Source organism: Cydia strobilella, chromosome 12 (genome assembly GCF_947568885.1).
Source record: "Cydia strobilella chromosome 12, ilCydStro3.1, whole genome shotgun sequence".
NCBI lineage: Eukaryota > Metazoa > Arthropoda > Insecta > Lepidoptera > Tortricidae > Cydia > Cydia strobilella.
In genome coordinates, this window is record NC_086052.1 from 2,673,868 (window position 1) to 2,691,863 (window position 17,996).

General features: G+C 38.4%; 1 protein-coding gene across 1 annotated transcript in view; it reads right to left on the reverse strand.

Moving 5' to 3' along the window:
• The window catches only part of LOC134745960 (F-box/LRR-repeat protein 4), a 47,647-nt gene extending 29,773 nt beyond the window's left edge, over positions 1 to 17,874 (reverse strand). Inside the window, exons 1-7 of the mRNA XM_063680109.1 lie at positions 17,528 to 17,874; positions 17,021 to 17,114; positions 16,498 to 16,690; positions 15,386 to 15,543; positions 10,168 to 10,289; positions 4,419 to 4,571; positions 1,180 to 1,277 (exon numbers count right to left, since the gene is read on the reverse strand). Of these exons, the coding sequence (XP_063536179.1) occupies positions 1,180 to 1,277; positions 4,419 to 4,571; positions 10,168 to 10,289; positions 15,386 to 15,543; positions 16,498 to 16,690; positions 17,021 to 17,114; positions 17,528 to 17,749 (1,040 nt within the window). The 5' untranslated portion in view covers positions 17,750 to 17,874. The remainder of the gene's footprint in view (positions 1 to 1,179; positions 1,278 to 4,418; positions 4,572 to 10,167; positions 10,290 to 15,385; positions 15,544 to 16,497; positions 16,691 to 17,020; positions 17,115 to 17,527) is intronic.
• Between the last annotated feature and the right edge of the window lie 122 nt (positions 17,875 to 17,996).

A 17,996-nucleotide genomic window follows, 5' to 3' on the forward strand; every position in this document is an offset into this window, starting at 1 on the left:
TAATTGAAAATCCGGAAAACGGATCTGTTTACAATAGAACAAGGAAGAGAGCGATTTATCGAGTTAATAGTATTTTGTACATCGTTGTTATAAGCAATCGTTTATTTACTTAATCGTATGGCATTATACAAAGAGACAGTACCTAGTTTTTGCCCGCGACTTCGTCTGCGTGGGATGATAATGATGATGATGACGATTTATAAAAACTCCTATGTCATTCCTCCGGTCTCAAACTATCATACCAACATCAAAATAGGTTCAGTGGTTTAAGCGTGAAGAGGTAACAGACAGACAGTTACTTTCGCATATATAATACTAGCTTTTACCCGCGACTTCGTCTGCGTTAAATTAGTTATTTGTAGACCTTAATTTTTAAACAAATCTGCTTTTAAATCCACCCTTTTTTTCACTCTCAAATTGGTCCATTGTATAAATTTCCACTCCATTTTTACACCCTTAAGGGATTATTTCGGGGATAAGAAATATTTTATATCCTTCCCCACAGCTCAAACTATACCCATACCAAGTTTTATCTAAATCGGTTCAGCGGTTATTGATTCCCCATACAAATTTCCGCCCCCTTTTCACCCCCTTGAGGGGTGAGTTCTGGGATAGGAAGTATCCTATGTCCTTCCCCGGAACTCAAACTATTTGTACACCCAACTAAATCGGCTCATCGGTTTAAGCGTGAAGAGGTAACAGACAGACAGACACACTTTCGCATTTATAATATTAGCAATGATAGATATAACTCCGTAATAGATGGATACAGTCTAAGGAAAAAACGTGCCTCGAAAATCACGAAAATTTGATTCTCGATCAGATGGCGCCACTAGTTTTGGCCTACACTCGTATAGAGGGCGTTGACTGTTTCGTTTGTTATTTATAATTTTAACGCATACCAGTGAAAGAACATGGGTCAAAATCATATAAAAATAATTAATGCAAATAAAAAAAATCATTTATCCATATTTAAATACATTTTATCGTATTTTTATAAATATTTATTTTTAGTTTTAAAGTGTGTCGACAGATGGCAGTGAATTCACTGGGGTTACAAAATTTACTATGACAGTACCGCTCTAGTATAAGTTACTCTATGATATTAGTATGGATCATATATATAGTAGGTATAGATAATTTAGATACAGATAAATCATAGTTAGAAAAATTACTTACTTTACAACGTAGTTGGGAAGTATCATAAGATGGCTTCCACACCACGACAGATCCAGTTTCTGAAGGAATTTGCAACGTATTGAAAGAGTCACCAGTACCTGCAAATATGTATTATATTTTATGTCAGGACTATAAGTAAGTACTTTTTAGGGTTCCGTACCTAAAGGGTAAAAACGGGACCCTATTACTAAGACTCCGCTGTCCGTCTGTCTGTCACCAGGCTGTATCTCATGAACCGTGATAGCTAGACAGTTGAAATTTTCACAGATGATTTATTTCTGTTGCCGCTACAACAAATACTAAAAAGTACGGAACCCTCGGTGGGCGAGATCGACTCGCACTTGTTCGGTTTATTTACATTTCTAGAATGACACTTACGCTAAAAGTGCAGTGGGTTCAGCCAGTTTTTGAAAAATCGTAGCCGTGTTTCAGATCATAAAACGGTTGCCAAAAAATGAGCCCATTCTCTAGTTTTCATCGATATTGATCTATTAATTTTATTTTTAATACAGTTGCTCAAAAAGTGGTACTTTTTGTGGCTGCGTAGCGTGTGAGAAGCTCAATTTCTCGAACTAGTGCTTTTTACTTTTTAGTTCCAAACTATACTTTCGAAACGCAGTTAAAATTGAATTTAGCGCGGAGCAGGTACCAGGGCCTCATGAGTTATGAGGTGTCGTTGAGCAACCCGCGCCGGGCCCGCGGCGGCCGCGGCCGGGGCGCGCACGAGTATGAAGGTATCGCGGGCTGCGGCAGCTCGCGTATCGCGGGCTGTATAGGTAATTTTGGTTTTGGTTTGGTTTGGTGGTATGATTCTACTAATGATATATTAATTTATTATTTTTTCGCAATTGTATTAAAAAACGTCGTTTACAACACGTGTGAAATGTCTTTTTACCACTCGTACCGAGTCTTGCCACCTCGGTACTAGTGGTAAAAAGACATTCTTTTCACACTAGTTGTAAAATGTACTATTATGCATAAAAGCTATTAACATTAAAATTGCTTCCAAAAATGCGTATGTATCATTACATTTTTTAAATAAATAACTAAAAATAGGCAACAATAATTTCCGCGCTCCAGGGCTGGGCACACACGGCCGTCCGCTCAGTGCTCAGCGAGCTGGGTTCGGAGAAGAACCTGAACTCACTGGACCTTAAAGATAGTCGAAGCGTGCAAGAGAGACCATTTCATGTATGCGAAAGAGACAGGCAACAAATTCAAAACGTGACCACTTTTGGATTTCTCGCACCGTGTAAATGTGCTATTTTAATCATTATTGCACAAAATACCTTAAAGTTGAATAAAAACAAAAAGAATCAGAGATTCTACTATTAATACTATTAGCGCCACTTGCAATACCCCACTAACCTGAGGTTATCCGGTTGAACCGTTAACCCAGTGTCAAATTGTACTTGTACCCATGGTAACTCCAGGTTTAACCGGTTAACCCCGGATTAGTGAATGGTACAAGTGGCCCTTAAAGACGTCACCAGGTAGCGCCTTTACTATACTTTCAATATAGCTTCTTGTCTTTGACAGCGCGCTGTCTGCCCTGTCCCGCTGCAGCGGTCAAGCAAGTCTAATTTTACATCCGAGCTATAAATAGCAGTAAAGTAAATAAAGCTGTTTGGTAGAGAAAAGTATTTTTATTTTTTTCGGTGTTAAAACGAAATTATGATTACAAAAATGAAAAAAAAACATGCATGGAGCTAATTATTGACACAACCGGACAAATTTTTACGAGAATCAGTTGATAAATGCGACCTGTAGAGAACATCCGGACATACGAAAGCATTTTTGCCCAAGCTGAAAAGAAAGTGACATCGCTCAGGTTTCACACTCGCTAAGGCATCACAGTTCCTTTATTCATTGGAGTAAGGAATATGTAGGTAGTTTCATACTTAATTGGGATTGCACGCAATGCCAATACGGCCTAAGGTCAATGCTACGATACAGGATGGCGTCAGAGGCGAGCCTGTTGAAACGTCTGTTGTTCAGATATTTATGTATACCTTGGCCTCTCCGATATATCTGATAGTGGCTGCATATTGAGGAAATTCCGCCTGAAGTCATCGCTAGGTTTCATACTTACTTGGGATTGCACGCAATGCCAATACGGCCTAAGGTCAATAATGCTACGATACAGGATGGATGGCGTCCGAGGCGAGCCTGTTGAAATGTCTGTCTACTTGTTCAGATATTTATGAATACCTTGGCCGCTCCGATATATCTGATAGTGCCTGTATATTGAGGGCGTTACAACAGAAGCCATCACTAGGTAATTTACACTTACTTGAGATTGCACGCAATGCCAATACGGCCTAAGGTCAATGCTACGATACAGGATGGCGTCAGAGGCGAGCCTCTTGAAATATTTGTTGGTCAGATATTTATGAACACCTTGGCCGCTCCGATATGTCTATGGTGGCAGTATTGAGGGTGTTCCACCAGAAACCATCGCTAGGTAGTTTACACTTACTTGAGATTGCACGCAATGCCAATACGGCCTAAGGTCAATGCTACGATACAGGACGGCGTCAGAGGCGAGCCTGTTGAAACGTCTGTTGACTTGTTCAGATATTTATGAATACCTTGGCCGCTCCAATATATCTGATGGTGACTGTATATTGAGGGCGTTACACCAGAAGCCATCGCTAGGTAATTTACACTTACTTGAGATTGCACGCAATGCCAATACGGCCTAAGGTCAATGCTACGATACAGGATGGCGGCAGAGGCGAGCCTCTTGAAATATCTGTTGTTCTGATATTTATGAACACCTTGGCCGCTCCGATATGTCTATGGTGACAGTATTGAGGGTGTTCCACCAGGAGCCATCGCTAGGTAGTTTACACTTACTTGAGATTGCACGCAATGCCAATACAGCCTAAGGTCAATGCTACGATACAGGATGGCGTCAGAGGCGAGCCTGTTGAAACGTCTGTTGACTTGTTCAGATATTTATGAATACCTTGGCCGCTCCAATATATCTGATGGTGACTGTATATTGAGGGCGTTACACCAGAAGCCATCGCTAGGTAATTTACACTTACTTGAGATTGCACGCAATGCCAATATGGCCTAAGGTCAATGCTACGATACAGGATGGCGGCAGAGGCGAGCCTCTTGAAATATCTGTTGTTCTGATATTTATGAACACCTTGGCCGCTCCGATATGTCTATGGTGACAGTATTGAGGGTGTTCCACCAGGAGCCATCGCTAGGTAGTTTACACTTACTTGAGATTGCACGCAATGCCAATACGGCCTAAGGTCAATGTTACGATACAGGATGGCGTCAGAGGCGAGCCTGTTGAAATGCCTGTTGACCTGCGCGCAGCGGCACAGCGATTGCATGTCTAGGTACTTCATCACGCAGAGGATCGTCTCGTCCTGAAAGGAAAATACGTGTTAAAGCGTGCTAATGTCATGTTTAGATAAATCATGGGTTGATTGTTGGGTTTTTGTTATGAGAAAATGACAGAACATCCTCAATGTGGTTCAGAAAAAAGTAGCAGATCATATAATGAATATATGAAAGACTAGCAAGGAGTTTTGATAATTTTTATACGGCTTCAAGATTTCAAAAGGTGGAGGTTCTCAAATTCGGTTGCTTTGTTTTAAATATTTGTTACTGCATAACTCAGTCATTTCTCGACCGATTTTGACAATTCTTTGTTTGATGAAAGTATATACAGGGTATACATGCAGATCGGTCCCATTTTTGTTAAAACCCAGTTCTGATGGTTGAGAGATAAATCGAGGGAAACGTTAAATCTTATAGTGATTTTAGTATTTTAATCAACAAATTAAGAATTTACATTTAAAACGTGAAATTTGATGAAGTGGAACTTCTTTTTAAGCCACATTTTTATCAAGCTCGAGTTCTAATGATGGAGTCTATGAGGAATTGAGGGAACTCCTCAACTCTTATAAGCATACTCATAGCGATTTTTTAGTTATTATCTAAAACCAAGCATTTGCATATAAATAGTACTGGGTGAAATGGAACTGCTTATGAAGACCAGAATGAAAAGATGTTCAAAAGTCTTTAGGCTAATTATAATTGTCATGAGATGCACTATGGTTGTAAATAAATTAAATGGCATTTTAAACTATTTTGTGAAGTAATTAAATCATACATCAATTTTGTGAAGTAATTAAATTAATCAGGCTTGTGCGGATTACGTTTGTGTTTTGACGAAGCATGTGGCGGATTACCTTTTTGTATGATTTAATTACTAAATAAATATTTTAAATTTTTTTTTGTGAAGTCGGCTTGAGTTTTGTCAATCTTTTCGGTTTTCAAATTTTTTTGTGGTCTTGAATATTTACGGTTTAATTTGAATAGTATTTTGATGTATCTTTATGTGAATATGAACCCAGTAACATTCAATTGGGTTCAGTACCGTTGGCTAAGAATAGTGCCGTCGGTACATGCACATTATGGTCGATAGAAAACTTTTTTACTATTTTTACATAATGGCAGGAGGCCAAATCTGGCCAAAACAACACGGATGTGTTATGGGCAATGAGGATATAATAAGATAGAGCGGTACTGTCATAGCATAGAGTAACTTATACTAGAGCGGTACTGTCATAGTAAATTTTGTAACCCCAGTAAATTCACTGCCATCTGTCGACACACTTTAAAACTAAAAATAAATATTTATAAAAATACGATAAAATGTATTTAAATATGGATAAATGATTTTTTTTATTTGCATTAATTATTTTTACGATTTTGACCCATGTTCTTTCACTGATATGCGTTAAAATTATAAATAACAAACGAAACCGTCAACGCCCTCTATACGAGTGTAGGCCAAAACTAGTGGCGCCCTCTGATCGAGAATCAAATTTTCGTGATTTTCGAGGCACGTTTTTTCCTTAGACTGTATCCATCTATTACGGAGTTATATCTATCTTTGGTCATAGTAAATTTTGTAACCACAGTAAATTGACTGCCATCTATCGACACACTTTAAAACTAAAAATGAAGATTTATAAAAATACGATAAAATGTATTTAAATATGGATAAATGATTTTTTTTATTTGCATTAATTATTTTTATGATTTTGACCGATGTTTTTTCACTGATATGCGTTAAAATTGTTAAATAACAAACGAAACCGTCAGCGCCCTCTATACGAGAGTAGGCCAAAGGTAGTGGCGCCATCTGATCGAGAATCAAATTTTCGTGATTTTAGAGGCACGTTTTTTCCTTAGACTGTATCCATCTATTACGGAGTTATATCTTTGGTTATGGGTTATGGTGTAATCGCGGCACCTAACGTTTCTAAGCACTATTTCAATCATGTATTTTAGTTAAATAGATAGAAAATGAGCAGTTTAAATTGGAAACTTAAATAATATATGGGAATAATAAAAAAATACAAGACCTGTTTCGAAAAAAAAAAACTTTTTTATTTTTAAATAGGAAAAAATTAACGGTACCATTTGATTCCTTACATTTTATTGAAAAAAATAATGCATAGCAAAAATATACATAAACGCAACATTTCACCGACAAAATCGCAATTTCCTTGTTTCCCATACATCGAAACGGCTTCTAAGCAAAGTGACACAGTGACGTCAGGACGTCACGATGTGTTGCCATTTTGTTAGAGCGTTTCGTCAGTAAAGTACGGGTGCCAGACTTTGACCATCATTTGTGATTTTTGTATTGCTTTAAGACACAGACAGACAGACGGTCCCATACAGACATTTGATCCTCAAACCTGATCGACTGATACCATTAAAAAAAATATTGTCAACTACAAAATTTTCGTTGACATCACTTTTAAGTCATTAAGTATCAGAATATTAACTAAAGGTGACTGTTACATCTCATGTTGACTTTTCCAGTATACTGGACCAAAAGGATAAAAAAACCGGCCAAGTGCGAGTCGGACTCGCGCACCGAGGGTTCCGTACTTTTTTAGTATTTGTTGTTATAGCGGCAACAGAAATACATCATCTGTGAAAATTTCAACTGTCTAGCTATCACGGTTCACAAGATACAGCCTGGTGACAGACAGGCAGACGGACAGACGGACAGCGGACAACGGAGTCTTAGTAATAGGGTCCCGTTTTTACCCTTTGGGTACGGAACCCTAAAAAGGCACGAGGAACGTCTCATAAATACCACCTCATACAATTTATTTATTTATAGGTCGTTTTGTTAATATTGGCCGCCGTTACTGGAGACGGATTCTTATGAATCGTAATATTGTTTACTAGCTTTTGCTCGCGACTTCGTATGCGCGGAGTTAGTAATTTGGGTAGCTTATTTTTATCCAATCTGCTTTTTATCGATTTCCCATACAAACTTCCACCCCCCTTTTCGCCCCCTTAAAGGATGATTTACGGGATCAAAACTATCATATGTCCTTCTCCGGAACTCAAACTATCTCTATGCCTAATTTCAACTAAATCGGTTCAGCGGTTTAATCGTAAAGAGGTAACACACAGACAGACAGACAGACTTTCGCATTTATAATGTTAGTATGGATGTTAGCACTTCCCATATGGTCTATCTTTGTAACTTTGAATTGAGGACACAAGTTTGGGTTTGCAAAATATGCAAAATGAACTGAATGCCTCACGGTTTTTCAGAAATATTCGTGTGGTTTATTCTACCTGTAATAGTACCGTCAAGTATAAAAAAAATAGTGTGTGGAGTCCCTCCGCGCGAAAGAAGTGAAACTAGTATTAATTACCCTACTTTCGGGAAATAACCCTATTCAACTTACTGGTCACACTCTTGTTTCGAAGTTTGATAATTTATAAAAATTTGAGCGCTAACCTCCATCATAGTTATGTTCGCCTGGTACATGTATGTATATTCGAACAAGTATACACAGAGAGAGAGAGAGAGAGAGAGAGAGAGAGAGATAAGAGACACCGTGCTAGTCGAGCGAAAGTTAACTTTAGTGAGTTAATAATAGAGTATAAAATTAAATGATCTATGGTAGCGTTAAACGTTTAACGCAACCTTGTTGGAAGTAGCATTAGAAGTTTCACTTCAAAATATGGGTGCATAGAACTTACTCAAAAATATGCCCCCTCTTAAATTGCCGAAATAAGCTATAGGATATGGGATTTTCACAGGCACTTTGTTTTTGAATAAGGGTTACTCACGAGATATAATTTTTTAGGGATGATGACACATGCTGAGTTTTATAACAAAATCTAGTGATAGGAAATGAGCAATTTATCACAATAATGTAGATAATTAAATAATATATGGAAATAATACAAAAGTACAGGAAATGAAAGTTTCAAAATTTAAGTAATTTTTAACTTCCAAAAAGGAAAAAATAATGATACCATTCGATTCCTTACATTTTATCCAAAAAGAGATTGTATGACAACTATAAACGCAATATTTCACCGACAAAAACGCAATTTTCTTGTTTTGTCCATACATTCAAAATGGGCTCTCAGTGACCTTGACGTCACGTTTTCTTATCGTTTAGTTAGGAGCGTTTCGCGAGTGAAGTACGACTGTCGGGCTTTGACTATCATTTCTGACTTTTGTATTGATTCAATGCAATGGGTCCCATAGAGACATTTGATCCTAAAAATAAACTTGATCGATTGATACCATTAATGAAAATTTGTTTTTTATACTACATCGGTGGCAAACAAGCATACGGCCCGCCTGATGTTAAGCAGTCTCCGTAGCTTTCATTAGATATAATTCCCGGGCTTCAACACGTGACAAGGTGGAGGTCCTTCCCCAGTTGGTCTGCTCTAGATCTGGAATGACATGGCCAGGTTCTCCCTCCCCTCTCGCCAGTTGAGAGGAGACAGGAGCGGCGAGCCTCCCCCCCACCCCCACATAAATTCTTTTCTTGAAGATCCGAAGGACGTATCGGTCCGGAAACACCGCAGGCCACAGTTCATTCCGCAAACAATTCTATTAAAAATCACATTTACGTACTTATCTAAAGAATGATATAATTTTTCACAACACTATTGTTAGAAACGCATAACGTAAATGTTATCACATGACTCATGTTGTGTCTAGGTCAGGAATACATTCCTATTGTTTTGATAAGTGCAACCGGCAAATTATTGTGACTTGCTATGATTAGAAACACGCACGCACACATACACACAGATGTCTGGCATTAGATTGGCTGAAGTTATGAGCGCCTCCCTAATGGCGCGATTTTTTACTACATTCTACTAGAATGCGATAGACATCTACTGATCCACAGATGTCGCAGTTAGGAGAGTCGATCTGCTTCATTAGAAACCTAAATTTATTTATTCTTGCACCGCCTTGCGCGTAGTAGTCGCGTTTTGTTAGGGAGTGAGTCTTCTGTACCTAGTACTAACATTCTGTGGCTCTAGTCATACTTCTATCGTTATAGGGGGTATTACTGCCATGTTCTGCCACCAGAGTGCAGAACTAGCCCTTTTAGTAAACCAAACTAACTTATACATACTGTGCCTTTAACAGTTTTTTGCCAAGTTTTCAGAGATAATAAAATATGACATTGATTCATAAAGACGATTTGTTTACAAAGGAACTACCGGAAAACACGATTCCGCTCTAATTTCCAAGAGTGACAGAGATGTTAGATAACGAAATTTCGATTTTCTTGTTTTGCGATAGACCCTCTGTTTCAGTCTGTTTGACGCAGTTTCGCGTAATATTCCCTATTCTAGTTCGTTGGTGGACCCAAGCTAAAAGTGACTGTAGGTATATAAAACTTACCGGTAGCCGTTCCAAGTCTCCCGGCGGCGGCCCCGTGTCAATCTGCATCTTCCCCCCTAGCGCCGCGGGTTGCATCTGGCATTAGAGACTCGTGCAGGTTGGACGTCATTATTTCTGGCTCTTGATTACCGTCGTCGTATTGGGCCTACAAACGAACTAGTCAGACTAGTAGTAGTTTTGAGCTCTAGTCGGACTTTTATAGTTATTATTGTTCGTTTGTAGGCCCCAAGCTGAAAGTCACTGTATATAAAACTTACCGGCAGCCGTTCAAAGTCTCCCGGCGGCGGCCCCGTGTCGATCTGCATCTTCCCCCCTAGCGCCGCGGGTGGCATGACCGACTCGTGCAGGTTGGACGCCATTATTTTATGCAACAGCTGACCTGTTGACAAACGCTACTGTTGTATAAATTAGCCACGTCAAATTAAGCCGAATATGTGCAATCAGGGGAAATAATTCGTGTAGTTCTGTAAATTGGTACAATTATAACGAAACACGAATTTCGTGGCGAAACGAGCCTACAACGCCTTGCGCGTACAGTACAACTATTATTTTAGAATGCTGATGGGACTGCCTAGCAAGTGCTCTGCATCGGGCATGTTTTGTAGCGGCTCGCACGGATAGTTTTCAGACTACTATATTAAAGGGTCAGCAACGCGCATGTAATATCTCTGGTGTTGAAGGCGTCCATAGGCTACGGTGACTGCTTACCATCAGGCGGGCCGTATGCTTGTTTGCCACCGTCGTGGTATAAAAAAATATATTACGTAAAAATATAGTCTCATTACTAAGTCGTGTAGATGTAGTCCCAACAGCATTCTAAGAGAAATTGTTGATAGGTTTGATTGTCCGATCCTAAAGCACTGGACCGAGCAAATTAAAAGTGTAGCGCAATATATAATATAGCGCAGTATAAAATACTAACACTAGATTAAGATTTTGCTTGTATTACTAACACTATGGATGCATTTGTTTGTCCGAAATAAAGAAATTTTATTTATTTATTTATAACCGCTAGTACAGGTTGGACACGCCATACATCAAAAATCATTTGCGTTTCTATGTGTGAACGGCTCGTCTGTACACGCGTCATGCGTTATTGTGTTTGTTGCTTGAAAACCGAACTGAGCGTTCGTCAAAAGCTCGTCAATCTGGTGTCGCGGGGCGAGGTAATTCGAATCGGGGCGGGGCGGTGCGTGGCAGTTCTGTATGATAATACTATTACTTATTCAGTGCCGCTAGTAAACACCATAGAGTAACTTATACTAGAGCGGTACTGTCATAGTAAAGTAACCCCAGTAAATTCACTGCCATCTGTCGACACACTTTAAACCTAAAAATAAAGATTTATAAAAATACGATAAAATGTATTTGGGTGAATCAACTTTTTAGTGTTACTAGTTGCCATGGATACGATTAGTTGTCCAGGGGACAAAAGACACTTGAAATTCTGATTTTATGGTATTTTGGTATAATAGAATGGCATACAACATCTCTTCAAATAAAGTGTGCCAGTATTGTCCCTTGGACAATGGGACAGGATAACTACACAAAAAAGTTGATTTACCCATTTAAATATGGATAAACGATTTTTTTTATTTGCATTAATTATTCTTATGATTTTGACCCATGTTCTTTCACTGATATGCGTTTAAATTGTTAAATAACAAACGAAACCGTCAACGCCATCTATACGACAGTAGGCCAAAGCTAGTAGCGCCCTCTGAACGAGAATCAAATTTTCTTGATTTTCGAGGCACGTTTTTTCCTTAAGACTGTATCCATCTATTACGGAGATATCTATCTATGTAAACACTAAATGTAGGTTAAACAGGTATAAGTGGCCGTATAAACTATTTCTTGTTATATTCCGTCCCGTCAGCGAAGCGACAATAATAGTAGGTAAGTTTGTTTGAAGAACTCTTATAACACTTTGTAGTCGATTTTGGAGCAAAAATTTTAAATTGATAGATTTAGTCGTTGAAATTATTATACACGTTTTGTTACGTAATATCTAAATAACAAGTATTGGTTTCTATTAGCACGTCTTCTCATCTTGCCTTTTAATAATGAGGTCGCAAGCGTGCGTCTCCGGTAATATATGAAAAGAAGGGGCGGTTTTTAAAAATTCATCAAAAATTTATGGTGGTAAATTATACAAATTGATGTATAAGAATAGTTTCAACAAATGTTGTAGATTCTTTAAGTATCAAAATTACGTTGAAATTAAGTCGATTTTCAGAGAAATTGTCACTTGTTTTGAAGTAATTTTTGGAGAAAATTGATTTCGTCTAACTTTCATTTACACTACTTCAAAGTCATAATAATAAAAATGTAGTCTGATAAACGTCAAGTACAGGATATGTGTAATACAAAATTACCATGTTTAGCCGTCCAAACTTTACGAAATTTACAAATAAGAGCGACAAAATCAGTGCTTTACGCGCGTTTACCTAAACGTCCATCAGAAAAGCAAACATTACTAATTTAGTGAGTCTGTTTTCAACAACTGATAAAAGGTAAGATAAGAAGATGCGCTAATAGAAACCAGTACTTGTTATTTCAATTAGGTAACAAAAGGTGTACAATTGCACCGACTAAATCTATCAATTTTACATTTTTGCGACTAAAATCGACACCGGCCTCTTAAACTTTCGCGTTTTGAATACTTTTAATTACACGAACGGGTCTACCGCGATTTAATTTCATTGTTTTTACCTTTAATTCCCACGTTTCTGCTAGGTTGCACTAGCTGTGGTCACGGAAGACTGACGTCCCAGCAAAATGTTAAATGAGATATTGGTAAACAACACTAAACTACCCGACATTCGTATATATAAATGTTCGGGGTAGACAAATAAATTATTCCACCCGTTTCTGTTTAATGTTTATTGTCCGCGGCACGACACGCAACACTAACAATATCCGAGGGTCCGAAGATAGATCCCTCGGTTTCAACATCTGAATCACTGGTCCCCAAGTTGACAATAATTTGTACCCGTCTTCCCTGTTGAAATTTTTCGGGTGTTTTTTAATTTCGATAGCTTCTCTCACGATCCGAGGATAATAGTAACGCTCGGTGGAGAGGACTTTGGGTTTGTGTAGCTCAATAGAGTGATTAGTTTCAGTTGTCAGTAAGTGCTCAGCTATTGCGGTTTTGTGTAGTTGGCGATTAAAGGTAAAAATAATGAAATTAAATCGCGGTAGACCCGTTCGTGTAATTAATTATGTGAAGAACTCTTGTACAGTCAAATGTAAAAATATGGGTGTATATAACTTCTCAAAAATATGTCCCATAGTGGCCATAGTTCTTAATTTGAGTATGATGTGTGCACCCATATTTTGACTGTACCTACCACAACTTTGGGAACAAATCAAACTATTTTTATCACATTTAGATCTGTGTTTTTAAAGAAGTCTCACTGTTATAGGGTTCCGTACCCAAAGGGTAAAAACGGGACCCTATTAATAAGACTCCGCTGTCCGTCTGTCTGTCACCAGGCAGACAGAAAATTTCAACTGTCTAGCTATCACGGTTCATGAGATACAGCCAAGTGACAGACAGACAGACAGACGGACAGAGGAGTCTTAGTAATAGGGTCCCGTTTTTACCCTTTGGGTACGGAACCCTAAGAAGAAATAAATATTCAGAATAGAACCAGAACACGTATAATTATTATTATATACCTAATGAAGTAATGACGTCTTTCGACGTTTCCATTTCATACCTATCACTACAAACATCAGTATGTTGCAGGTTTAGAATATTACACCCACCTAATTGCCTAATTACTTTCATAAGGTGATTAGAACTACAGACTTCTATTTATAATGTCAAGGTGACTTAGAAATAACTTCTTACATCATACGCAACATACGATAAAGCTAATAAAATACCGTCTTTACGTTTTTCAATTTTTATTATAAAGAAAAAGTGACCAAGTCCACCGGTGGCCGAGGCGGGAATCGAAACCGCGTCTTTAGCTTACGCGGCTAACGTTCTGACCACTTCAAGTCCACCGGTGGCCGAGGCGGCAATCGAACCCGCGTCTTTAGCTTACGCGGCTAACGTTCTGACCACTTCAAGTCCACCGGTGGCCGAGGCGGCAATCGAACCCGCGTCTTTAGCTTACGCGGCTAACGTTCTGACCACTTCAAGTCCACCGGTGGCCGAGGCGGCAATCGAACCCGCGTCTTTAGCTTACGCGGCTAACGTTCTGACCACTTCAAGTCCACCGGTGGCCGAGGCGGCAATCGAACTCGCGTCTTTAGCTTACGCGGCTAACGTTCTGAACACTTCAAGTCCACCGGTGGCCAGTCACGGTGGTACCCGTCTCAAATTCTCTGGATTTGGTCACTTTTTCTTTAGTCATATCTATTTCAGTTTATAATTTATCGGCCACATACGCGCCAATTTATAATTTTAACTTTACCATTCTGATTTAAGGTTCATATTAGCTTGCACTTTCAGGAAATGCGACTTATCTTCAAATTAATCATCAACGCTGGATTAATAGATACATTTGGATTTTTTAAATAACATTGATGATTCGTGAAAACCTGGAAAAGGAACATATTTCACAACGAATATATTTGTGTGATGTGGATATTTTGTTTGCGAGTTATTGATGATTTCTATGTATCTATAACATTTTTATTGGTACAAACAGTTTTCTTTAATTTCTGGATTTTTTGTACATTACCGAGAGTTGACCCCAAGGGAATTATTGATACTGGATAGAAATAAAATCGATTGACATAAAAAAAAATACATGTAAAAAAACTTTTTTCATTTTCATCATACACATTGTATGGGGAAAGTTTTTCTCAATTTATGGCTTTTCTAGCCGGAAATTTCTTTTTGGTCCCATACAAGCTTTTGATCCTGGACAGGAATGGGATCGATTGGCATCAAAAAAAAAAGTTTGTCAAAAATGACCGTTTTCTCGCATCCTGTATGTTTTTTCCAAAATCTGTAAACGCCAATCTTCATTAATTTGAAATCGAAGGAAGGTCTCCTAAGACCATTTTCGCCTAGCAATACGGGATCTGGTAGCTGCCCTCGCTGACCCAAAATCTATTTCCACCCTGTATACGTAAGCGACCACTCGCGAACGCGAAGCGAAGCGGCGCAGCGCGGCGGGCCCAAGGCGTTCGCGTTCGCAATGAGATCGCCCACGTCGAAGGACACTTCTGTAGGTATCAAAGGATTGATTCACCCCGCGCCGCATCGCTTCGCGTTCGCGTGTTATTCGCCTAAGTAGTACGCTGCGTAATTTCCTGTGTTTATGCGCCCTCTTAATACAAAATGTCCAGGAAGATGATTATAAAAAGAAATTTAAATATTTGTGCCATTTTCAACCAAAAGCTTGTCAGTAAGGCGCTATTTCCATATAGCTTCAATTAGAAATCAACCTTATCGACAAGCGACAATGTGGTTGTGGTACCTTTTGGTTGAAAACGTCACATTTTTCTTACCCTTCTCCATAACAGGCCCATTTATCTTGTGCAGCAGCGACGGACACATGAGTTTGTTCTTAACTTGGAACTTGCAAGGCTCTCTCCCTTTCAACAATACGGCATCGAGTTCCGTGTAGTACGGAAGCAGCTTGTGGTTGAACTCCAATCTTAGCACTCTGGAAGAAATAGAATTTGTTTAGTATGAAGACCAGTCTGGCCTAGTGGGTAGTGACCCTGCCTGTAAAGCCGATGGTCCCGGGTTCGAATCCCGGTAAGGGCATTTATTTGTGTGATGAGCACAGATACTTGTTCCTGAGTCATGGGTGTTTTCTATGTATATAAGTATTTATATATTATTTATATTGTTGCCTGAGTACCCATAACACAAGCCTCCTTGGGCTTACGGTGGGATTTAGTTAATATGTGTAAGAATGTCCTATAATATGTATTTATTTATTATTTATTTATAGTATAAACTATGTCGACACCTCACAAACTTGCAACATTTTTCAAAGACTGGTTCAACAAAAAAATCTATATCATTTTACTGGTTTTGTTGTGTCTAACAAATACTCTGTCAGGCTATATAGGGATTAGGGATCAACAGCTGAAGAAACATTTAAATGCATGATTTAAAAAATCACTACTACTATTTGGCGTTTGGTTTAAAGGTGCGTTCAGAAACTTAAGCTTTTTCTGTTGAATCTGCGAGCTGTCCAATGCTTTGTATACATTTGTCAACAATATGCATTTAAGGGTTAACCTAAGACACTTATTGTACCCTTTAACTGCAAATAAATAATTTATTGTCTCTGGTGTTGCAGGCGTCCATAGGCTATGGTAACTGCTTAACATCAGGCGGGCCGTATGCTTGATTGCAATAGACGTGGTATAAAAAATAAATAAAAACTAGGTAACAACAAGGGCGGTAGAGGGTACGATACATTATGACTATAAATAAACTCGAAGTCATACAAATAGGATAATAAAAAAGTTTATTCCTTCATAGAGACTGTCATAAAAAAAAATGGCGCTGCAATAGCCGTAGGGTCCTAAGATCCGAAACACCATTGACTTTATTGTCTAGAAATTATGATTCAAATTATAATGAGACTATTTCAGCTACTAACCTTGTTAATACATCAATCTGTCTTATTGGAGGGCTGAAAATCCTTGGCCTATCCCCAGCGTATTCCGGTTCACCTTCCCATAGCAGCAACCACATGGACGGACCCTGGGCCCAGATGCGAACCAGTGCACCGGGATTGTATGTCTCGAACACGGACACCTCAACTGGGTATACGGCTTTCTCGAACGAAACTTCTGTGGGAAGAGGAGTTTAAAAAATGGGATATTCAAGGTGAAAGATCAATGAAATATAAAACCCACATAAAACTGGACAAGTGCGAGTAGGACTCGCGCACGAAGGGTTCCGTACCATTACGCATAAAACTCAAAAAAATAACGTTTTTATTTGGGAGCCCCACTTCAATATTTATTTAATTCTGTTTTTATTATTTGTTGTTATAGCGGCAACAGCTGGTGACAGACAGACGGACAGTGGAGTCTTAGAAATAGGGTCCCGTTATACCCTTTGGGTACGGAACCCTATAAAACATAGGTAGTAATGAAATTTACTTATAAAATACTAACCAACAAAATCCTGGCTCGGAATGCTTCTATTGTTTTGTGGCATGTAGTCCTCCTGAGCTGATGGTGCTTCTTCCCACCAAGTACCGTAAGTTCTCTGGTTCCGAACACAACTCGTTGTTTAGTAAACACATACAATTTGATAAACATACTTTTTGAAATTAATACATTTTTTGAAAGGATTTTAACTAAATTTCACCTTGCAAGTCTTGCAACTTATGAAATATTTTAAACCGCAAGAATAGTTCAAACTTGTTTAAATTATGTGTAGGAATATTATTTTGAAGCTAAGCTGAGAAATGTTTTATTTTTTGCAATTTTAATAATACCTACTGTTTAATTTATATTTTCAGACGGGGAAATCCAAGTTTTCACGTGAGATTCGGCACGTGATTGCATTTTCTACAAAACTGGAACGCCTGTGCGTCATTTTATTGTGAAAATCAAGAATAGAAGAGCAATAATTAAAAGTTGGAATGTCGTATTTTAAACTTGATTTTCAGAACTTACCATCACAAAAGCTTGAGGATAGTCACCATAATCAGGAAAGTTCGACGGTGGACCGCGAAGATTGAAAGCGGTATAGGATACACTGATTTCACTTCCGTATTGAGAACTAAAATCTTCAACGTATTGCACAAATTGTTCTATGATATCAGGGTCTTTCTGTTCATCGTTATCCTCGTCTTTAAACCAAAATAACGACGAGATCACATCCGAAGCACTCTGCATTTTTACTTAGAATTGTTTGTTTACGTTTTTTGTATTTGTTGTTGCGGAAAAGTACCGACAGTTTTATTATGGACGAACATGAACGTCCGCTCGAGCCACAGACGGCTTAATCAATGCACAGATTGCGCCAAAATGTAAACAAGTTATGAACAGAAAATCAATGGATTGAAAAGTACAAATTGTCTGTGGTAAATTACTTTTAAAACAATTTTGTTAAAAAATAATACATTTTTAGTATTTTTGAACA